We start from the raw sequence: 21,371 nt of genomic DNA, 5'->3' as shown, positions 1-21,371 counted from the left end.
GTCAGAGAAAAAGAGAAAAGGAGTCTTGCTCAGCATAAGACAAGAAATACAGCCAGAGGATACATAAATGCTGTGTTTTTCAAAATATGATTAGATTTTTTGTATTTTAGAATAAGATCATTAACACATGACGCTGTAAAAGTAATCATTATAAGTGGTCCAATGTGGAGAGGGAGGTAGCTTCGATATTATTCCATTGACATCTTCAATAGCTTGTGTGCATAAAATGTATGAAAGATGGAGATGTTTTAACTGCTATCATTGTCCTGTTTCTGTCTCCTCCATTCAGTCCCAGCCATGATCACCTCCTACCCCAACACCACTTTGGCCACGCAGGGCGAGGAGAAGAGGATGAGCTGCATAGCTCACGGGGAGAAGCCCATCATGGTGCGCTGGGAGAAAGAAGAGCGCATCATCAACCCCGAGACCAGCCGATACGTGGTCACTGTCAAAGAGGTGGCGGACGAAGTCATCTCCACGCTGGTGGTGGGTGCTCAGTTTCGCCGTGAATCATCAACGCCTTTTGAATTTTAATTTTTTGGGGAGCGCACCAGCCTTCAGTCATTTTTATCTATTCAGACAGATGGAAAGTGAAGAGGAAGAGCCTGGGAGGGAGGGCAGAGAAAATTCTTGCTGAAATACATTCACAAAATATTCAAGTAGAGCATGAAATATTAAAGAGCTGCCTTCCAGTTCAATTTAATGGTGATTAAAACACAGTATGGACGAGTACATGTGTAATGCAGTATTGTAAGATTGCAAGGAATATGTGCCTTGAGATAATTGAGTAGTTAAGTGTCCCGCACGGTTTAGGATGGAGGCTCTTCTCTCTCTGTGCTGTCTGCTTTAGTAAAGGATGAAAACACTGAAGTTGAGTTCGCTGCCCATTCTCCCTTTTGAAAAATCATTTGGGATGAAACATAATTTTAGATTCCTACCTGATACTCTGACTACTCTGCCCACCTGTAAGCTTTGCATGTGGTGTGTGTCTCTGCAGATTATGCCTACAGTTCGTGAGGACTCTGGTTTCTTCTCCTGTCATGCTATCAACTCCTTCGGCGAGGACCGAGGCATCATACAGCTGACAGTGCAAGGTAGGCTCCCCCTCACCTCACGCTCAGTTGGTAGGAGCTTTTGTCAGAGGATGTGTTTGGAAAAAGACAAAACTCACTCAGGGAGTCATAAAGTTTTCCATCATTTATTACAGAATTCATTCATCTATTAATTTAATTGCTACACAGCGTGTGACTTCTGCTCTTTGCAGACTTATCCATAATCTCTCACTGGGGAAATCACAGAACAGAACAAAACCGATACATCTGTCTGGTCTGCCTGCCACCCAGTTCTATTTCAGGACTACCACTCCGCAGTACCTCTCTCCCACTGTCTCTGTCTGTTTCTCACACATTCTGCTGTGTTCACATGTCGCCTCAGAACCACCCGACCCCCCGGAGGTGGAGATCCGGGAGGTTAAAGATCGAACCATAGCTCTCCGCTGGACCATGGGTTTTGATGGCAACAGCCCCATCACAGGATATGATATTGAGTGCAAGAACAAATCAGGTAGACACAAATTCGATTAAAAGATACTGAAATGTGGCTACAGAGTGAAAAAGAAAAGAGAAATGTTGTTATCCATTGTTGACAGTCTATCCACTACCCTCTCTGTCTCTCTGTTTCCTTTAGCTTCTTGGCTATCAGCCCAGGTAACCAAAGATGTGTCACCGCAGCTTAACCAGGCCACTATTATTGACCTTCACCCGTCCTCCACTTATAACATCCGCATGGTCGCCAAGAACATCATCGGCAACAGCAACCCCAGCAATGAGCTCACCATCACTACTGATGAAGCAGGTTAGTGACTGAGGCCTGTGGAAACCCTTCCAACGTGCTGGTTTACATAGATTTAATCAGTTTTACCTCATTTGAGTAGGAGGAAGTAAGTGGTCAAACTGTGGTGCAGCTGAAATGAATTTTCCTAGCACATAAATGAAAATGAAACTCCACTATCTCCACATCACACCCTTTAAAAGTATTAATTTGGCTGTAATTTAATACTTAAACTCTGCTCCATAGCAAATTGATACTTTGTCCAAATGCTTTTTTGGAATGAAACTCCTTGGATACAGTGTCCATTTCCTCCTGGCCCTCAAACCTGTTGAGTCATCTTTCCTGTAATTATTTTATGGTTGTTTTAAATGGAGAACATCATCTTTTTTATATCTGGGGAATCAGATCAGTTCACTGTTGCTTTTAGTCAGCTCTATCAGTCTTCACTTATCTTCTATTGCTCATTAATGATCCCCCCACGGGCATGGCAGCACATTAAAATGGCCCATTATACCGGATTCACTGCTAAAATAGAGTCATAAACTTCAAATTAAATAAAACATGTATCATTTTTCATGTTATTTTAAAGGTTAAAGTTGATGACGTTACAAGCTTTTTTCCCCCCAGAAATAATTAAGTTGAGAAAGAAACTCTAAGGTGCATGAATGAGGAAGAGCATGAAGGAAAATGGATTCTTAACTCAACAGCACCATCTAGTGAAATTGAATGAAGTAGCTGTCGATGGCAGATCGTCTCTTCAGTTTAAATACAGACATGCAGTAATGCTGACTGATGTGCTTCACTTACAGCTCCTGACGGCCCTCCACAAGATGTCACTCTGGAGCCCACATCCCCGCAGAGCATCAAGGTTTCCTGGAAGGTGAGGCACTGAAATAGATAGACTGCTCTGTGGTGTGTATCTCTTAAATCATCATGAATTAAACATTACAGTATTTCCATAGTGCTAGTATTTCTAGAGAGGCCAGTTTTGATATCAGATATCGCAGATTATTTTTGTTTTTCTGTTTGTTTTTTATTGTTTTATGTGTATTGTAGGATATGTAAGCTAATGGTAATTTGAATAAAAGATATTAAAGCAGCCAAATAAACATGGTTAAGACAGTGTTTAGCATTAGAAAGGACGACTGTCGGTGTACAGTTTACAGTCTCCTAACCATGTTCCCTCTTTTCCAGCCTCCCCAGAAGCACCTGCAGAACGGTGTGATCCGCGGCTACCAGGTGGGCTACAGAGAGTACAGCCCAGGTGGGAGCCACCAGTTCACCATCATCAGCGTAGACACAACAGGAGACACCACGGAGAGCATCGTGCTGGACAACCTGAAGAAGTTCACTCAGTACAGTGTGGTGGTGCAGGCTGCGAACAGGGCAGGCACGGGGCCATCCTCACAGCAGGTGGTCACCAAAACTCTTGAGGATGGTAAGTAGGAGATGTGGGTTGAGTTGATGTCTTATATACAGTATATGTTACCATATCCAGGGGTCCTTTTAAAAAATGCTCAGACATATTTTTGTGAAAAGGCTGCCATCTGCTGGACATTCCCCTGAACTACATCATATAAATAAATGCTTTATCTTCAGCGTCATATCTAGAAACACTGCTCTTTATCCATACTGAAATTAATTGTTTATTTTTTCATAATTTCTTCAACTAAATACAACTGCTTGATGAGAATGCCAAATGTTTCTATTAAACTCAATGAACACTGTTAATATTTGATGTAGTGACTGTAATAATAATTGACATTTGATCACATTAATATATCTGATTTCAGGATATTTTCCCTTAGAATAATCATTCAGGATTTTGAGAATGCAGCTGTCATAATTTATGAAATGTTAAGCAAACAAAATATTTAAGTGTTTTAGAATTAAACACCATTTTTCATTGATGTCTCCTCTGGTAATTCTTTAAAAAAAAAAGGTTTTTCTAGTAAAGAAAAAAATCAGTGTTACTGATATTTTTTCATTCACACATCTAAACAAAGGTCCTTGATTTAATATCTGGAGAGAACAGGTATTTGTTTAACACATTTTGGGTACTCACTGACCTCAAAAACCCTCCTTTTCTCCCCTTGCGTGTCTGTTAGTGCCATCTCGGCCTCCTGAAAATGTCCTGGCTGTGGCCAAATCTCCAGAGGTCATCTCACTGTCCTGGATGCCACTGCCCAGAGAGGCCCTGAATGGAAACCTGCAGGGCTACAGAGTCATCTACTGGGCCAACCTGCCTGATGGAGGTATTAACATCCACACATGCAAACAATGATTTATATTCTAAATGCAGTTTATTTGCCATTTGAGTCACATGATTTCTCATTAACGCTGTCTTTGTTTTTCATTGCTGTTGCTTATTGTCATCCACTAGGGGAAGCTGTGGTGTTGTCACACTGTAAAATACTGTTGTGTTTTGCAGAGGTGGCTGTGTTGTGTGTTTCTTTGTTGTCTTACGTCATATAATGTCTTTCAGAGTTTTTATATGTCATCAGTAATTTCTTTATAAATCATAAACAGCTGACCTCAGTCACCACACTGTGTATTGTATATTTGACCCATCTTAATTTAGATTGATGAGAAGGTCATGTTTTCAAGTGACAGTCATTTGCATATCATATATTATTTTTTTTATCTTTATCAGCTGATTTACATGTTGACTTCGTGCCTAATTACAGTTTTTTCTAATGCTGATCAACAGTAGGCACACAAAGTCTGTATTGCACAGAGGGAGTATTTGTGTTTCCTGTGTTTTTCTGTTGAATGTATACCTCGCTTTATAGCAGTGATCCAACCTACAGTCTGGCTGGTCTCCATCAATAATTCACAATGCAATAACTCCAGCCAGGCCCATTGCCTCAGCTCTGAGTGACAAGGCATAAAAAGGATGGAGGAGAGGAACAAAAATCAGAGGAAAAATAAGGAGTAGAATCCCATAGTGGCTGTTTTAATGGATTGAAACACATTATTATGCAGAGGAATGCTTGACATACATTTGTCTATACTGTGCAATCAGACAGATGTCTAGAGAAGAATCTAAGCTCCATAACTTTACAATACTGAATTAATTGTTGCTGGCATTAGTGAACATAATTATCACAGTAAACTGCACCACGCCACTACAATGTGTATAATTTTTAGATCATTAAGGCTCATTAAGGTATCTCTTCTCTTGTGCCAGAACTGGGAGAGATCAGGAATGTTACTACCAATCAGCCGTCTCTGGAGCTGGACGGTCTGGAGAAGTACACCAACTACAGCATCCAGGTCTTAGCCTTCACCAACGCTGGAGACGGAGTCCGCAGTGAACAGATCTATGTGCGCACAAAGGAGGATGGTATGAGAAACATTAGATAACAGATATCACTGTTTAGTACAGTTTAGCTGTTATTGAAAGACACCAAATGAAAAGTGTACACTAAAGGAAAAGGATGTACAATGGATAAAAACATATGACCTTGTTTACCTTACTTACTTTCTGCACACACTCTATAGTATGTCTATCTGGGCCCCCCTGAACCCTGCTGTGTTTTCTTCTTCGTTAGTTCCCGGTCCTCCAGCGGGAGTGAAGGCTGCAGCCTCCAGCAGCTCAGTGGTGTTTGTCTCCTGGCTGCCTCCACTCAAACTCAACGGCATCATCAGGAAATACATCGTCTTCTGCTCTAACCTGCATCCGATGGTAATAGCATTTGTATACCACGAGATTTCCAGTGGGTGTTTTTCAGGGATTGTGATCCTTAATAACTCCAATGTTAAAACATGGTGCACTCACACCATTCAAGGTTAATCTACAGTCGTACATATCCTGAAGAGCTGTATGTTTATGAATACACAATGTCAGTTCCTTGTTCACAACTCTGGACAAAGCTGCTGCCCAGTGATACATTAATCTTTCCCCTCTCTCCACTTTACAGGTGATGAGCGAGTTTGAGGCGTCTCCAGATGCATATTTCTACAGGATCCCGAACTTGGCTCGGAACAGGCAGTACAGTATCTGGGTGGTGGCTGTGACTGTCGCCGGTCATGGCAACAACAGTGAGAAAATTACAGTGGAGCCTCTGGCCAAAGGTACATCATCATAGCTAAGCGAGGCTAACAATTTTGTTTCATATTTTTCATATTCACGCTGTTTTCCTACAGTACATTGTCATATTGTATTTGAAATACACCTTCTCGGGCATCAAAGACAAAAGCATCATCCATTCAGTCCTCCCATTAAGTTATGTTTTTGTGTTGTTTTTAGCTCCAGCCAGGATTCTGACCTTCAATGGGACAGTTACCACCCCCTGGATGAAAGATATTGTTTTACCATGCAAGGCTGTAGGAGACCCTCCTCCGACCATCAAGTGGCTCAAGGGAAAGTAAGTCACACACAAAGAGTCGTGTTCTACTGGTCAGTGCAGATAGGACATCACACTTTAAAGGAAATGCATGAAAACACAGGCTTTTTTTAAACCTGTGGAAATGTCTCAACTTCTTTTTCTCCAGCACTAATGGGACTCCTACTCCTGTCCTGGTGGATGGTCGTCGTAGTGTCCATGGCAACGGCAGCTTCATCATCCGCACAGTGAAAGCCGAGGATTCAGGGAACTACAGCTGCGTGGCCAGCAACAACTGGGGGTCAGATGAGATCACACTTAACCTGCAGGTCCAAGGCAAGTAGTCACAGTAGTACTGATACTACTCAGTGACACAGAACAATGACCTCAGTTTCATTAAGAAAATTCACCTGAAGAGGCCAACTTTACCTTACCTTACACATACTGTTTATGCTGCCAAAGCCTGATATATTTTCTGCCTCCATGCAAGAAAACTCTGTTGTGGTCCAAAGAAAAAGAAAAAAAAACACAATGGTGCTCTGGGTGATGTATTACTGGACGTATACACAACTTACTCAGTATCTGGGGTTGGTGGCTGAACAGCTTCTAGGTTATATAACATTTGGCCTTGATGTATTTCATTAGCAGATGTTATATAGGCCTTTTAACACCTTTCTTGGCTACCAGATGTCTTAAGCACAACAGTTAATTCCTGCTTCTTTTCCCGTAGCTGCCAAACGTTTTTATAAAAAATACAAGGTCATGCCAGTTCAGCCAAGGATGTGGTCTATGTGTGCCATATTGTTCTTACAGATTGGGGTTTGAATCATGACCAGGAGATTGAGGCAATTTAATACAGGATAATAAACCATGCAACAAACTTTTTGTTTGTCCTCATATCCACAGTCCCTCCTGACCAGCCACGCCTCACAGTTACCAAGACGACCACCACATCAATCACATTGTCATGGATACCTGGAGACAACGGAGGGAGCTCCATCAGAGGTGAGAATCACACACACCACACACACACACACACACACACAAACAGCACAGTGGACAGTTTCATCTCAGCTGCAGGTGATGTACATGCAGGCTTCAGCTACATACATTATCCTTCATATAGAAACAATCACCTCCCTTCAGCTGCCTACAATAACCAATGTCACCTCCTCCCTCTCTCTGGTTCTAACGTCCCAGTTCTTGTTCCTGTTTCTCATTATCTGCTGGTGAGGCTGAACACACTCCTAAAAGGTAGATTAAAAAGCAGCAGGGAAGATTAGGTCTGTTTAAGTGGAAGATTAAAGCGCTCCATCTTAAAGAAAGCACAATCACAGTGAGACTATTTGTGGTGATTTATCATCGCTTCTAATCATGGGGCTCCTGTCTTCAGAGTTGTAGTCACTATAAAAGCCGTTCATGACAGCTTCTCTGTGATATTTGTTTTGCTTCCCTGCTCTTGGCATCATCCATCAACAAAACACACACAAACACACACACACACCTCAGCTTACAATCGTCTATTTTTAACCAGGCTTGTGGCGTGCTCTGGGGATGGCAGTGTTGGTTGGTCAGTCAGTCTGTCCTCAGACTGTCACCCCAACACTTTAACCAGATAGCTATATCTGGGTAACTACTGAATGAACTGCCATGAAATCCAGCACAGACATTCGTGGTGCCCAGAGAATGGATCTTGATGATGTTAGTGATCTCTTGCTTTTCATTTCGTCCCACCAACAGGTCAAAGACTTTCTACATGTTTCTTACTAAACTAAAATTAATGACTGTAGTGCTGTTGGCAGCTGTAAAAGATTATGAAGGATTCTCATGGGTTAATTGTGTTCAGTTAAAGTTGTATTAAAGGCAGACTTGTGTAAGCATTTACCAAACTCTGCAATAACATGTTGTTACCTTGATCACAGCTGATTTGAGACATCTATGGTTGTTTGCTTTCCAGATGATTTCATGCTATATTTCATGCTATTCAGCTCAAAGTCAAATAAATTGGAATAAATACACTGAAAAAATATATTTCCCCTCATAATTACCACTTGGATTCTGATCAGAGCGGTACTGAGAAGTCACAAACCAGTAAATGTGATTACTTTGATATGGAATAGTAGAAACACAGCATTAGTGGGATAAAAGCTGAGTCAAAAGTTGTTGCTGTAGTTCTCCTGATTGTAGAACTGAGCATAACAAAGCTGTGTCTGGGATCTTAAACAGCCAGTGTGTAGAGGATGAACTTTCCCCTGCTGGACCTTGAAGTTGTCTATCTATCCAACAATTGTGTATTCTGGTGGAATATAATCACACAGGGCCACAACTGTGGCTATAGACTTGTTATTCTTTCCTAAGTCTTCAGACAATTTGTTGTCTTATATCCACTAAGAAAAGGTGCACTCAGATTTTTGTGTATCCATGTAGAGATTTTTACAGAGCAGACATATCTCACCCATCTCCTCCCCAGGTTACATCCTGCAGTACTCAGAGGACAACAGTGAGCAGTGGGGAAGTTTTCCCATCAGCCCCAGTGAACGCTCATACCGCCTGGAGAACCTCAAGTGCGGCACCTGGTACAAATTTACCCTGACAGCCCAGAATGCAGTGGGGCCAGGTCGCATCAGTGAGATCATCGAAGCAAAGACCCATGGGAAAGGTAGGGAGTGTCGCACTAGAGAAATACATCGTGAGTTTTCAGTCTTAGGATCAGTCTAAATGAAATGCTGTTGTGATAACAACGTCAGATAAGATGATTCAGAGAAGCTTCATTTTGGAGTTCTGGTCCTGTGTGTATATTACAGTTTTTCTCTAATATCTCAAGATCTTGAATAAATGAAAGCATCGCCATTGCAGTTTGATAGCATAATTTCATTTCCATTGATCCCAAACAACTCAAAACTCCTCTAATTTAATGTATTCACCTGTAAAAGTTGGTCGACTTTGAAAGTTTGTGTCGAGTTTCTACCTTTACTTTTCTGCCTACCTCCTCCTCAGAACCCCAGTTTGCCAAAGAACACGAACTCTTCACCAGCATCAACTCCACCAGGGCCAGGCTCAACCTGGTTGGCTGGAACAACGGCGGCTGTCCAATCACCTCTTTCATCCTGGAGTACCGAGCTGTGCACTCGGCCACCTGGACCACAGCCCAGCGCACATCGCTGACCAAGAGCTACATCCTGTACGACTTGCAGGAGGCGACCTGGTACGAACTGCAGATGAAGGTCACCAACAGCGCTGGCTCAGCAGAAAAGAGGATCACCTTTGCTACTCTCAATGCTGACGGAAGTGAGTTTGGATTAGACAGTTTGCCTCCAGAGTTTCACAGATAGCGAGAATCATGGAATCAGGATAGAATAGAAATACCAGTAGAAAGTGATACTGACAGTGATTATATAAGAGCCCGTCAAAATGTAATAACACATGGTTCCACATTGAATTGAGAATGCAGCCAAACATGTCAGCATTTTGTTTATAGATAGCATGACATGGATGGAACAGGACGCAAGCGTAAAGATAAATGACAGGGGTTTGGAGGCCGGTCTTGTTTCTAATTCTTTTTATGTTCTTTAGTATCAGATCTCATCCATCTTGAGGTGTTTTGAGACAGGGTTACAGACAAAGTTTAAGGGCACAGAGGAGAAATTCGACGCAGCTTGAGACTGAAAGTAATATTTACCCAATAGCATCACTATACCACAATTTTGCACCTTTTACTGCATCTTTTTGGGACAACAGTGTTTCTGCATCAAGTGCCATTCTGCAGTTCTGCCTGCCAGTACATTATGTGCTTTAAGATTATTTGTGTGAATCATACTGTTTTGTCAGCGTTTGAGCAAATTGACAGGTATTCTGACGGCGCAGTTGAGTGAGAAAACTGGGACGGTCTTCAGATTCTCCACGGCCCGTGGTGTAGCTTTATTTGCCACAGGCTACAGATTGTGTCAGTCATACACAAAGGAAATGTATAAGCTGTAAAGAGGGATAGGAGGTGGTTAGAGCTCTGTGGTGCGCTCCAGACTATTCATTAATTTTCTTTGAAGGGTTTTGCTGAGACGTGTAAGCTGCCTGTCAGGATGTTATGTGTGAGTGGATGTGCTTTTGAGTGTGTGTGTGTGTGTGTGTGTGTGTGCGTGTGTGTGTGTGTGGATGCTATTGTCAGTCTAACAGTGGTTCTGCTGCTCAGCTCAGCTGCTGAGCAATAGCCCAGGAGACTAACAGCACATATTCAGTCTCCTACAAACCTGGTGCCCCAACCTCGATCAGCTACTGCCCTCTACTCTGACTGAGGAGAAAAATATATTTTAATAGTGTTTTTAAAGCAACATTATGTAACAGCTTCAGAATAATTTTGATGGTACAATAACTTGTAATAGGGAGATTGGAGCCTCTGTCGTTCCCACTCTGTACCTCTAATGCCTGTTCTTGCGCCATATAACTTTGGTGAGTATGATGTCCTCCTAACTGAGTGATTGTCAGCAGCTCAAACTACCAGAATCAGGCCCAGCAAGTTCAAGAGTAATGCTGAACTGTCGATCAGTTAAAAAGACTTGTAGGTCATTAAAAACCAGTGTTCATCTCCAATATCCATCGAGGAAACTTTGAAAATGTCAAGAATTATAAACAGAGTTTGTTGTCGCTGTTAATGCAACAACACTTCTGGTTCTGGAAGCCGGAGATCATGAGTTGTATGAGATGTGCTCCAGACTGCTGTGAAACAGATCAGAAAATGGATGGATGAATGGCTAATAATTCGTATAATATCAGTAACTGCATAACAGTCAGAATTGCTTTTTAATTGGTTACAATCAATTGGAAATGTATCTTAAGGGTTTTAAGGGTTGCACCTGCAAGAATCCTTGTTCTTCAACACTGTTATTTTGGTGTTGGAACATTATTTGGTGTTACATAAAAAGCTTTGTGGCAACAAAACAAAAAAGTTAACAGTAAGAAAAGACAATGTCACGCCTCATCTACAGAATAGATTAAGACTAAACACTCAGCTGAGGCTCTTGGTCCCTGATCATTAATACAACCAATGTCTGATGTGTTTATTCCCTTCAAGGTACCATCCCTCCCCTGCTGAAACCAGGAGATCCCATCTCGGACAACATGTCAGGCAGCGGCGGTCTGAAGATGGTGGTGACCATCACCTCTATTCTCGTGGTAGCCGTACTGGTCTTTATCATGCTAATGGTGCTAAAGAGGAGACGGAGGGAGCAGAGGCTCAAGAGACTCAGAGGTCAGTTGTAGATTATGGCTTATGCTGTATATACTGGGTCTATTAAAGACCAAAGTCACTTTTTCTGAATTAAAAAATGTTCCAGAGGTTCACCCACATCTGGTTTTCCATCTGAACTGTGCTAAACCAAACCAGAGGTTACAACATTTGTAATTAAGAAACTGCAGTGTTTGTCTCTTCGGGTCAAACACCTTCATGTTCATATTTCCAACTCACTTCACATGCTTTCATTGCCAGTGATTGTACTGTATTTCCACTGCTGTAGCTTATCAAGTAGGACAGTACTATTATAGTATTAACCACCTCTTTGCTGACTTCACAGATGCCAAAAGCCTGGCAGAAATGCTGATGAGGTATGTATGCTTAATTTTAATTTATGCTCGCTGCTTTCCTTTAAGCAGCGGACATAAATCACAATGTAGCCCAGAGTTACAGCGCCTATCAGTAAAAATCAAATATATTGCTCACAGGAAATACTGTCCCTCTTGCCTTCTTACAGCTACTTATCAACTTAAATGGAATTGAATTAGCATTTCTGCGATACAATGCAAAAATCACACAGCTGAAAAGTAATGAATTTTTCTCATTAATCTCCACAGTAAGAACACACGGACGCCAGACACAGTGAACAAGCAGCAACAGACGTTACGAATGCACATCGACATCCCCAGAGCCCAGCTCCTCATCGAGGAGAGGGACACCATGGAGACAATCGGTACAACACTCGAAATTGAGACCTTGCGCTCCTCATTAGTGGCTATGACTGAAATAATCCCTCTTTCCTCTAACATCATTCTGTTTCTTTCTGCTCTCCTACTTTTCTTTCTTATATTCTTCTGCCTCACAGATGACAGATCCACTGTGCTGTTGACAGACAATGACTTTGGGGAGACAAATAAGCAAAAATCCTCCACAGTGACCCACACAGTCCACTACCAGTCTCTGTCCCAGGCCACTGGGCCGCTGGTAGACGTGTCCGATGCCAGGCCTGGAACCAGTGAGTCCCACCACCGTCAGTGCTCAACATTTATTTCTTTCACTACTAATATTGCTACCATACTGCTAGTCCTGTGTTACTAATAATAACATAATGTTGAACATGTGTCTTGTGGCTAAAGCAGGGGTTTTGTTTGGTACCTCTGCAGTCATGAGTCTTGCACTGCTAATTTTCCTCCTGAATCTACAGTTATATTAAATGAATGTCACTGTAAAAGCACCAGCACCATAAAATAACAGAGTATTGGCATTCCTTTGCACATTTATCTGAATTACATGCAAGCCAAAAAGCTTTTCCACCTTGTCTTAGCTTAGCCGTACACTGCCCTCATACTATGTGAGCCTCCTTCTAGCAGCAAGATCACAAAGACCCAGCAGCCGTGCTGCGGAGCGGCCTCTGGGCTTCTGGTGTTTGAGCTCCACTGAAGCAGAACTGATGAAGAGTAGCGATCTCCCTGCCTCATATTGACACGTCCTCACCTGATTGCCCTGCTCCAACTGGCCAGTCGGGCCTGAGTGCGCACATGCACATGCAGACTTGGACGCACACACTCAGATTAGTGATGCACTGAAATGATTTTTGTGCAGACAGTGCAAATATTGGATTATACCCCCCCCCCTCGGTTCCCCAATACAGATTCAGATACCACCACTAATATTCACTTTTCTAATAGTCTTAGCAGAGATAGACGTGCAGCTTATCTTGTTAATTAAATAGCTTAAAATTCAAATTCTGTTTTTACAGTTGAGCTGCAAAGAAGGAAAAAAGCTTGCTTTCTTCCATTAACACACAATGCTTTCTATGCTTTTTAGGGTCAGATCAGGACATATGTACCACATACACATACACAGCTCGACTATAAATACATGTACAGGATCATAAAATACAAAGAATAATATCACACACCTGTACTAACACACACAAGCACAGACACAAGCCCAGCACTCAACACAATCACACACACATGCATTTACACACAAGCAGACAGTCGTGTGATTGGTTCATTTAACCTGGCCGGTGGGGCATGAACTCCGTTTGCTGACTCAGCCCTTTGTTTTTGTTTTGTTTTTTTCTCCCTGCTGTTGGCCAAACACCTCCATCATTTCATCACTCCATCCCCACTGATGGAATTACTGTCTGACCTACTACAATTACCAGCGCTATTCTTCTTCGCACAGATCCAATCCAGGCCGTTTTCTAAAGGGTCTCGTTCTGATTTGGCCCAGCGGTGCATACAGCAGCAGCCTGTCTGGGTCAGGCTGAATGTGATACTATTTATATGTCTGTATGGGGACAGTTGGAGCTTAAGATTGATGATGACGTTATTGCTATGGAGTTGTGAGATGGTTCATGTTCAGCACTCGCAGGAGGGGGGTTAAGCAGGAGATTTGTACCACAGCGCAGCAGGAAACACATACTTTGCCCCTTCTTCTGCTACTAATCATGCAGTTATGGGTTACTGATGAGCCAAATCAACAGCTGTTAGCAGTGTCAGCTTTTTCTCGCTGTATGGATGAACCAAAATATCAGCTGTTAGCTTGCAGCAGAGGATGAGGAAATTCCTTAATTGGTCTACATCTATCAAAAGATTAGACCCCAGCTGCTGGAGGCAAATGTGTCCCCGTGAGCTTGAATTTGTTTGTTTGTTTGATGCCATCGCTTAAGACTTCATTTTCTATTCCGTGCAATGATCACAGGAATATTTTGAAGTAATTTGGAAATGAAATATTCTCTTCGAGACTATCACAGTTCTCCTAACAGGCAAATTTGACAGAATACAGTTTATGTTATCCGTTTCCAGATACTCACTGACTCGCTCAGTAAACACTGATGTATAAATGAAAACTGGTTTACTGTTTGATTCAAGCATTAATATCTATTTATTCACAGAACAGAAGCTCTCAGACGTTAATGGGTTCAGATTAAGAGAGTAATTCTGAATATCTTAATCTATCTATATTGTAGAAGTTTGTCAGTCGGATGAATCAAAACATAATGATCCACTTAGACTAAAGTGCTATTTAATGTTGTGTCAGAAGGTTTTGACTTAAACTGATTAGACAAAAATAGATTTTCTGTTTGTCTGTTCTCCTCACAAACAATTTTTCCCCTCTCTGTCCTCACTAGATCCCACTGCCAGACGCACTGCCAAAGCTGGTCCTGCCGCAGCACGGAGCCGCTACGCCAGCCAGTGGACTTTGAACCGGCCGCACCCCACCAGCTCCTCACACACCCTGACCACTGACTGGAGACTCCCCACACCACGTGCCACCGGATCTGTGGACAAGGAGAGTGACAGCTACAGTGTCAGCCCCTCACAGGATACAGGTAGAGTAGAGCAGGGAGGAGGGTGACAATCACACCAATCCAGGAAAAACATCGCCTTTTTTTTTTTTTTTTAAGCAAGGTTAGAAAGTTGGGGAATGTGACAGAAATGTCGCCTTTGTGAGATTGTCGAGTGTGATGGCTGCATGAGTCTCACATTGGCTTTTATGCAATCCAAAACATGTTTGGATTACGTTTTTTCATTTGAAAGTGCAACTTTGGGGCATACTCTTGGCTGTAGCTTCCAGGATGTGAATCCAACTTAAATCCACCTCACCCCATTTTCCTTAATCCCTCCCATACTTTTAATAATAAAACAAAAACACCCCATAAACCACATGAAAACACCACATAAATAAAGCCAAATTTTGTTTGTGTTATAAAAAGTGTGGTGCTACACTCTGTGTCATATTTCCACAACAACAATTGAGCCTGTGCCTCGCACCTGTAATCCTCAGATCGTGCACGGAGCAGCATGGTATCAACAGAGAGTGCATCTTCCACCTACGAGGAGCTGGCCAGAGCTTATGAGCATGCAAAGATGGAAGAGCAGCTCCGCCACGCCAAGTTCACCATCACCGAGTGCTTCATCTCTGACACCTCATCCGAACAGATGACAGCAGGGACCAACGACTACACCGACAGCCTGACCTCCAGCACGCCGTCTGAGTCAGGCATCTGCCGCTTTACCGCTTCGCCGCCCAAACCTCAGGATGTCAGCCGGGTCATGAACATGGCTGTGCCCAAGGCACACAGACCTGGTGAGGAAGTGAAATCAGCCACACAAAGCATATACACAACTTATTCAACCTTGTGTTGTACCTGCAAACATTCAAGACCCCTCAACATCAACACTGATGGTCACATTAATTCAACTTTGATCAGCTTTCAGTCCTGGGGTGCATCCTGATATCCTTCAGCCTGCTGCTACATACAGTATAGTCTCATTACACCATTGTATACTACATTGAACTCAATGGAAGTGCTCCAGCTTTTTTCCTAGGTCCTCAGTGGGAGTAGCTCTGTGTTTTCCTCCAACTTTTAGAGCCATAACACAGTAAACAAGCCCATCACACATCATGAACAAGGATTATGAGATGAAGTTCCTCCAATACCACCCCAGGGATGCCTTTTATTGAAAGAAAACAGAAAACTTTTTTGCTATTAAAATGGTGTTATTTTTTCAAGCTACATGAAAGCTCTGTCTCATACATTACATCTGCAGTCTTCTGAGGAAACCTGCTGTGCCGCGTTCTCTCCTCTCAGGTCGTGGTCTTACCTTACGTGACCCTGTGCTCCTCCGCATAGCACTGCAGATCAATTACAGGGTCTGGCAGAGCGTGCCGACTTGCTGCTAACCACACAGAAACGCAGACGTTTGAAAGGACAGTCACCCCACTGCCTGACACATGTACACACCTCATCCATCACTCTATATCCTGCCTTGTTATAGTGTGTCTCGGGCCACTGATAATTAGCGTTGTTGGAGGTGTCGCGTCCTAGCACCAGAAATGTAGGCCTGCATGTCTGTGCAAGGGCACACTGTCCCAGGATCCTCGGTTTGACCAGATAAGAGCAGAGGCCATCAGATCTGCTTCTTAAGTTTCGGCCTCATTATGTTTTGAACATTTGTGCACAGGACAGCAGACTCATATCACCAGTTCACCAGGAGAGAGGGCAACTAAAGGCTATCTGACAACCCAATCTGAAGCTATTGTCACTCAGTACAAAACAGCACTTTGCCGCCACAGTGGTGACTACTCAGTGTAATACCAGCCTCTTAGGCTTTCAGGCATTGCTGAGTGCTAGACTCTGGTGTCAGTTACACTTGTACAGTATAGGCATAAGAATCAAGCTGTGTCGCCTCTAGAGTTTCCCGGTAGTCTGTAGAGTTGTGTTTTCATTTTGCACAAAACAAACAATATGCACTCATATAAAAAGTGCGGGTTAAGCAGGAAAATCGGAAGTACATTTCTTACATCGTCAGACCTAAAAGTGTATTAGATATTTTCATTAGAGTATTAGCGTTTTCAGCTTTTTTAGCTGTGTCAAAAGTTGTGTATTTCAGCTGACTCTACAGTCAGTGGACTGGAAAATGATAAGAATGAGGTTTTCTCAGAGGCATACAGTTACAGAAACCTGCAGCAACTCTTGAAATTAGTAACTGCTCAGATACAATGAGGGACACTTGGATTTACATATATTATTTTAATCACAGGTTCTAAACGGTTTAAAGGATAATAAGCTGTTACTCTGGCCAGTGTTCATCCTTATTGTAAGAATTTGTGTCTGCCCATGAAAAGGTTGACTGTTAAACATTACACACTATATGGTCATATGTATGATGCAACACATATATTACACCGGCATGTCCCGAAGAAAATATCTGACAGTATTTAGCTGCTAAATGATCCTGGTGGTTGGTGGTTGATGTGAGTGGTGAGACTGAATCAGCTGCAGTCCCAGACCAGAGGTACACAACAGTATGAGGACATAGGGAGTTCACTTATGTTTTCCAACAGTGTATGTCACAGCAGTTGTGGCTCTGCAAACTTTTAAATTCTGAGTATATTACAATATTAATCCGTTGAAACCCAGACCCAGTGCAGAGGCCGGTTTGACTGACAGCTGCTGAATGACCCAGTTTCAACCCCGTCTCTGTCTCTATTACATCTGACTGACCTGAGCTGACCTCACCTGTCCATCGCAAAGGTTAAAGGCAGACTGACAGCTTCTCACTCATCTCTCTCTCTCTCTCTCTCTCTCTCTCTCTCTCTCTCTCCCTCTCCCTCTCTCTCTCTCTCTCATCTCATTTTATGTGTCCTGCCTCACTTAACAGAGCTTTTATGAGAGTAATAGTTTATTTATTTGTGCTTTTCTTTGGTGCCTCATAAGAGCAAATCTCTTGGGCCCTGTATCCCATTACAGTGCGTTCCTCAGCACTTTGCTCATAAACTTTTACATCTGTGCTGGTAATTACAGAGCTACAGGCAGTCAGCTTCTGATAGGCCTGCAAATATCTTGCATGTGTGTGTCCCTAAATGACATACACACGTGTTGGAAAATATTAAAATGTCAGCCTTCACGACAGTGTGGACTGAGCTGAAGATGCAACAGACACTTACACAGATTAATGGCTTGGCAGAGAGTTGCTGTTGTATTCTGGTCCCATTACTGTACAATCTGCAATTTACAGGCTGATGAATTTTCAAACTACATATCTAATGAGCTCCCACAGAAACACTTAAATCTATATTTAATTCAATTAACACTCCTAGCCATTCATCATCTTTGCTGGCACTAATAGGCTTATTATAAAACACAGTAAATTATTCATTTTCCCTGTGAACCCAGAAATCCATTCTCCAAGGTCACATGCTGGACTGAAACTGCAGAAAACAGCCTTGTCTGTTCCTGGCATTAAGGCTGATTGCCTGGCAGTGAAAGCATATATGTGTGTGTGTGTGTGTGTGTGTATGTATGTACAGCATATATACTTACATTTATGTGTGCACGTGTGGGCTGTCGACATGTGAGCGTGTCGACATGTGCTGGATGGAGAGAGAGAACGTGTTGAGAAGTGATTTTAGCGATGAATCGCACACCTGTAAACGACTGTTGATTTCTGGACCTCTGAAAGATGAATGTGAGGGTGAATGCTTCAGCAGGCGTTAAATAATACAGACGCCTGTGCAGACCACTAGATCTGGCAACCCAACACCCTTTTTGTGATGGGCTAATTTGCTCTGTTAAATATGTAATTCAAGCTGTAAAAGAGACACAATAGCAGTGGGGGTACCATAAACTCACTGAACCGAATCAAAGTGCCTCTCCCTGTCTGTCTCTCCCTCTTATCTAACCACCTCAGACAATTACTAAAAGATTGAAGAGACAGCTTTTAATCGTGGGTTTATCCCTCAGTTAAAGTATTAAATCTGACCTGGTTTGTCTCGCTGTGTGCATTTAAGTGTGCTGTTTCTTCTTCTCAACTAAACTTTCAGCAGAGAGATGCAAGCAGGAATGTGGTACATACATAAAGGGCTGGTAGTGGAGGCATAGTCCATCACTCGGCTTCATCACAGTAAGAAAAGATAACTCCAATCTTTGCATCAGGCCCTGACGATGATCGCAAAGATAACATTATAATACCCAGTTTCCTATTACATTATGTTCTGCACATTTTTCCTGATAGCAGCTATTAAATCAAATAGATTCACACTTGGAGAAGATTGGTATTACATTAAAATAATAGTTAAACCAATCATAATCCCAGAAGGGCCAGAGGTGAGCATGTGTAACAGCGTGAATGTGAGTTAAATATGGATTTTTAGCTCTCTGTGTGCAGTTAATTTAAACAGCGGTGGAGGAGTAATGGAGTCTGTGGAGACGAGTCAGAACTTAGACCTGTTTGAGAGCACGTACTGGTGGGGATCCCAGAGAACTGCTGCATCGTCTCTGGGGAGAAGCAGAGACTCTCTAGTGAATATCATCATCATTTGACCCCCCTTTGCAAAACTTTCAGATCTTAAACAGATCTTCTACTTGCAGTCAAAGTATACTGTAAGTTTATGTGTTATCTATTATTCTTCAAATGGGACATGTCACTGACACCTAGAAATTTCATTCAGATGAGAATTACACAACATTAGGTGCACTAATTGATATTTTTATTTTTATATCAACAGTGGATGAAATGGCCGCGTGTAATATTAAGAGTGATAATCATAGAACCCAAAGAAAATTATCACCTGACCCAATTCCTCACAGCACTGTGGAGCATTTTAGTGTCTTTGTTTTGGTTTATGGCGCAAAACTCAACTGTTTGGATTTTGTCCTTTTACCCTGTTTCCAGGAGCAGTAAGCAGCTGTTTTTAGCACCAAAAAAACTCTAATAAAACATTTCAAGTGACCAAAAACAAATCAATCAATGCTGCTATTATTATTTTCATTATTGTCCAACAAGAAGTCAGAATATGACTGTAATTTAACTAAACCTTCATCATCACCTGTTTCTCTCCTTTATGTTCACTCCCAGGAGGAGAGCTGGTCCACTTGCCGCCTTACCTCCGTATGGACTTCCTGTTGAACCGTGGTGTGCCACTGGCAGCCCGAGGTGGAGGAGTCAGCAGCAGCAGTGGCAGCAGCAGCAGTGGAGGAGGAGGAGGAGGAGGAGGTAGTGGTGGAGGAGGAGGAGGAGTGGGAGCAAGCGGAGGAGTTGGTGCTGGTGCTACAGGGGAAACAAGAGGAGGAGGAGGAGGAGGAGCCATGGGCCAGACCTGCCTGGAACCCCAGAGAAGCCGTACCCTGAAGAGGCCACCTCCCATGGAGCCCACCCCCATGGAAGTGCCGTCACCCAGGGAGGTGCAGCAGTGGCAGCCAGGAACTGCCTCCACCCTCCCCCACAGGGATGTCCGGGAGAGGGGAGAGGCCCGGGGTGAGGTCCGGGCAGAGGTCCCCTCTTCAGGAGACCTTGCCCAAGCACAGGCTGCCAAGCTCAGCACCTCCCAGGAGTCACTGCTGGACTCCAGAGGACACCTGAAACAGAGCAACAACCCCTATGCCAAGTCTTACACTCTGGTATAACACTGGGACACACAGCGGACTGCTTCAGACAACAGAACTGCTGCAGACACACCGGAGGAGGAAGGACAAGAGACAGACGACAGGCACAGGATGGACAGTTTTCCACAACAGAAATTGTTGTATATAGAGCCGTTTCTGACATGCGTCTGAAGTGGATGCTTTTCTTTGAGTCTGTCTTTCTTTCTTTCACTCTTTTCTTTCTTTCCTCTGTCGCTCTTCTCTGTTGCTTTCACTCTTTTCATTCTCTCACACCTCGCTCCTCTTCTGATGAATTTTCTCTCACAGTTTTTATTTTCTACTTGAGTATTCTTTTATTCTAAAGTGACAACATATGAGGATTGCCAAAATGATTTATTTAAAATTTGAGAAAGAGAAAAAATACTATTGAATTTATATCAAGGACAATTATAGTCATTATTATTATTACTATTATTATTATATAAAAACAGAAAATATCTAAAAAACAAGAAGGGAAAGGGAGGAGGACTCTGGAGCATTCTGCAGGAGAACATTGCTTTCTTAATTTATTTTTATTTTATTGTCGCAGTGTGATGAAATCTGTGATTGGGTAACCGAGGGGGTTTTTAGCACTATGAAGAGCCAATAGAGGAGAAGAAGAGTGATGCCGGACACGACCGCCTATGCTGACCAATCGTAATGTTTTTCAACCTTTCTGATGACTGCATGGCGACTGATCAAATGACAATTAATAGGAATGGCTGGAAATCCAAAAAAAAAAAAGAATTTTTGTCACACTATGAAATTATACAATGTGAATATATATAAAGAGATCACTTTTATTTGTGGATATTACGGGGAAAATGATTTGGTTAATAAAGTCCTTAGTCATGTTTGCACACATCTGACTTTGATTCCTATGTGTCAAGACCAGCGCCCCCCCATTTCGCTCTTCCTCCTCCATCCTTTCACTCTGCCCTCCTTTATCCTGTTTTTTATGACCTACATTCATCTTAAACTTTCTGTCAAGACCTGGCATTTACAGTAAAAGACAGAAATTGAGGTTGGTGAGATCTGAAGTGGACCTAAACCTGATCATTCACAGTTC

At 42.6% G+C, this 21,371-nt stretch overlaps 1 protein-coding gene across 2 annotated transcripts in view; it reads left to right on the top strand.

Moving 5' to 3' along the window:
* The window catches only part of dscamb (Down syndrome cell adhesion molecule b), a 113,465-nt gene extending 92,301 nt beyond the window's left edge, over nucleotides 1–21,164 (top strand). The window contains exons 12-33 of one of the 2 annotated variants that reach the window (XM_018662102.2): nucleotides 290–486; nucleotides 998–1,094; nucleotides 1,435–1,563; nucleotides 1,687–1,854; nucleotides 2,640–2,710; nucleotides 3,025–3,268; nucleotides 3,939–4,085; nucleotides 5,021–5,176; nucleotides 5,385–5,518; nucleotides 5,754–5,907; nucleotides 6,083–6,200; nucleotides 6,328–6,494; nucleotides 7,065–7,163; nucleotides 8,629–8,817; nucleotides 9,156–9,446; nucleotides 11,224–11,400; nucleotides 11,723–11,753; nucleotides 12,000–12,115; nucleotides 12,248–12,412; nucleotides 14,525–14,725; nucleotides 15,181–15,483; nucleotides 19,758–21,164. In XM_018662102.2, the coding sequence (XP_018517618.1) occupies nucleotides 290–486; nucleotides 998–1,094; nucleotides 1,435–1,563; nucleotides 1,687–1,854; nucleotides 2,640–2,710; nucleotides 3,025–3,268; nucleotides 3,939–4,085; nucleotides 5,021–5,176; nucleotides 5,385–5,518; nucleotides 5,754–5,907; nucleotides 6,083–6,200; nucleotides 6,328–6,494; nucleotides 7,065–7,163; nucleotides 8,629–8,817; nucleotides 9,156–9,446; nucleotides 11,224–11,400; nucleotides 11,723–11,753; nucleotides 12,000–12,115; nucleotides 12,248–12,412; nucleotides 14,525–14,725; nucleotides 15,181–15,483; nucleotides 19,758–20,305 (3,902 nt within the window). In that variant the 3' untranslated portion in view covers nucleotides 20,306–21,164. The remainder of the gene's footprint in view (nucleotides 1–289; nucleotides 487–997; nucleotides 1,095–1,434; nucleotides 1,564–1,686; nucleotides 1,855–2,639; nucleotides 2,711–3,024; nucleotides 3,269–3,938; nucleotides 4,086–5,020; nucleotides 5,177–5,384; nucleotides 5,519–5,753; nucleotides 5,908–6,082; nucleotides 6,201–6,327; nucleotides 6,495–7,064; nucleotides 7,164–8,628; nucleotides 8,818–9,155; nucleotides 9,447–11,223; nucleotides 11,401–11,722; nucleotides 11,754–11,999; nucleotides 12,116–12,247; nucleotides 12,413–14,524; nucleotides 14,726–15,180; nucleotides 15,484–19,757) is intronic. The other variant, XM_018662103.2, reaches the window with a different exon arrangement.
* Nucleotides 21,165–21,371: the final 207 nt, after the last annotated feature.

Source organism: Lates calcarifer, linkage group LG21, assembly GCF_001640805.2.
Source record: "Lates calcarifer isolate ASB-BC8 linkage group LG21, TLL_Latcal_v3, whole genome shotgun sequence".
Classification (NCBI taxonomy): domain Eukaryota; kingdom Metazoa; phylum Chordata; class Actinopteri; family Centropomidae; genus Lates; species Lates calcarifer.
The sequence above is the reverse complement of the archived record's forward strand: the minus strand, read 5'-3'. Positions and strand labels throughout refer to the sequence as shown.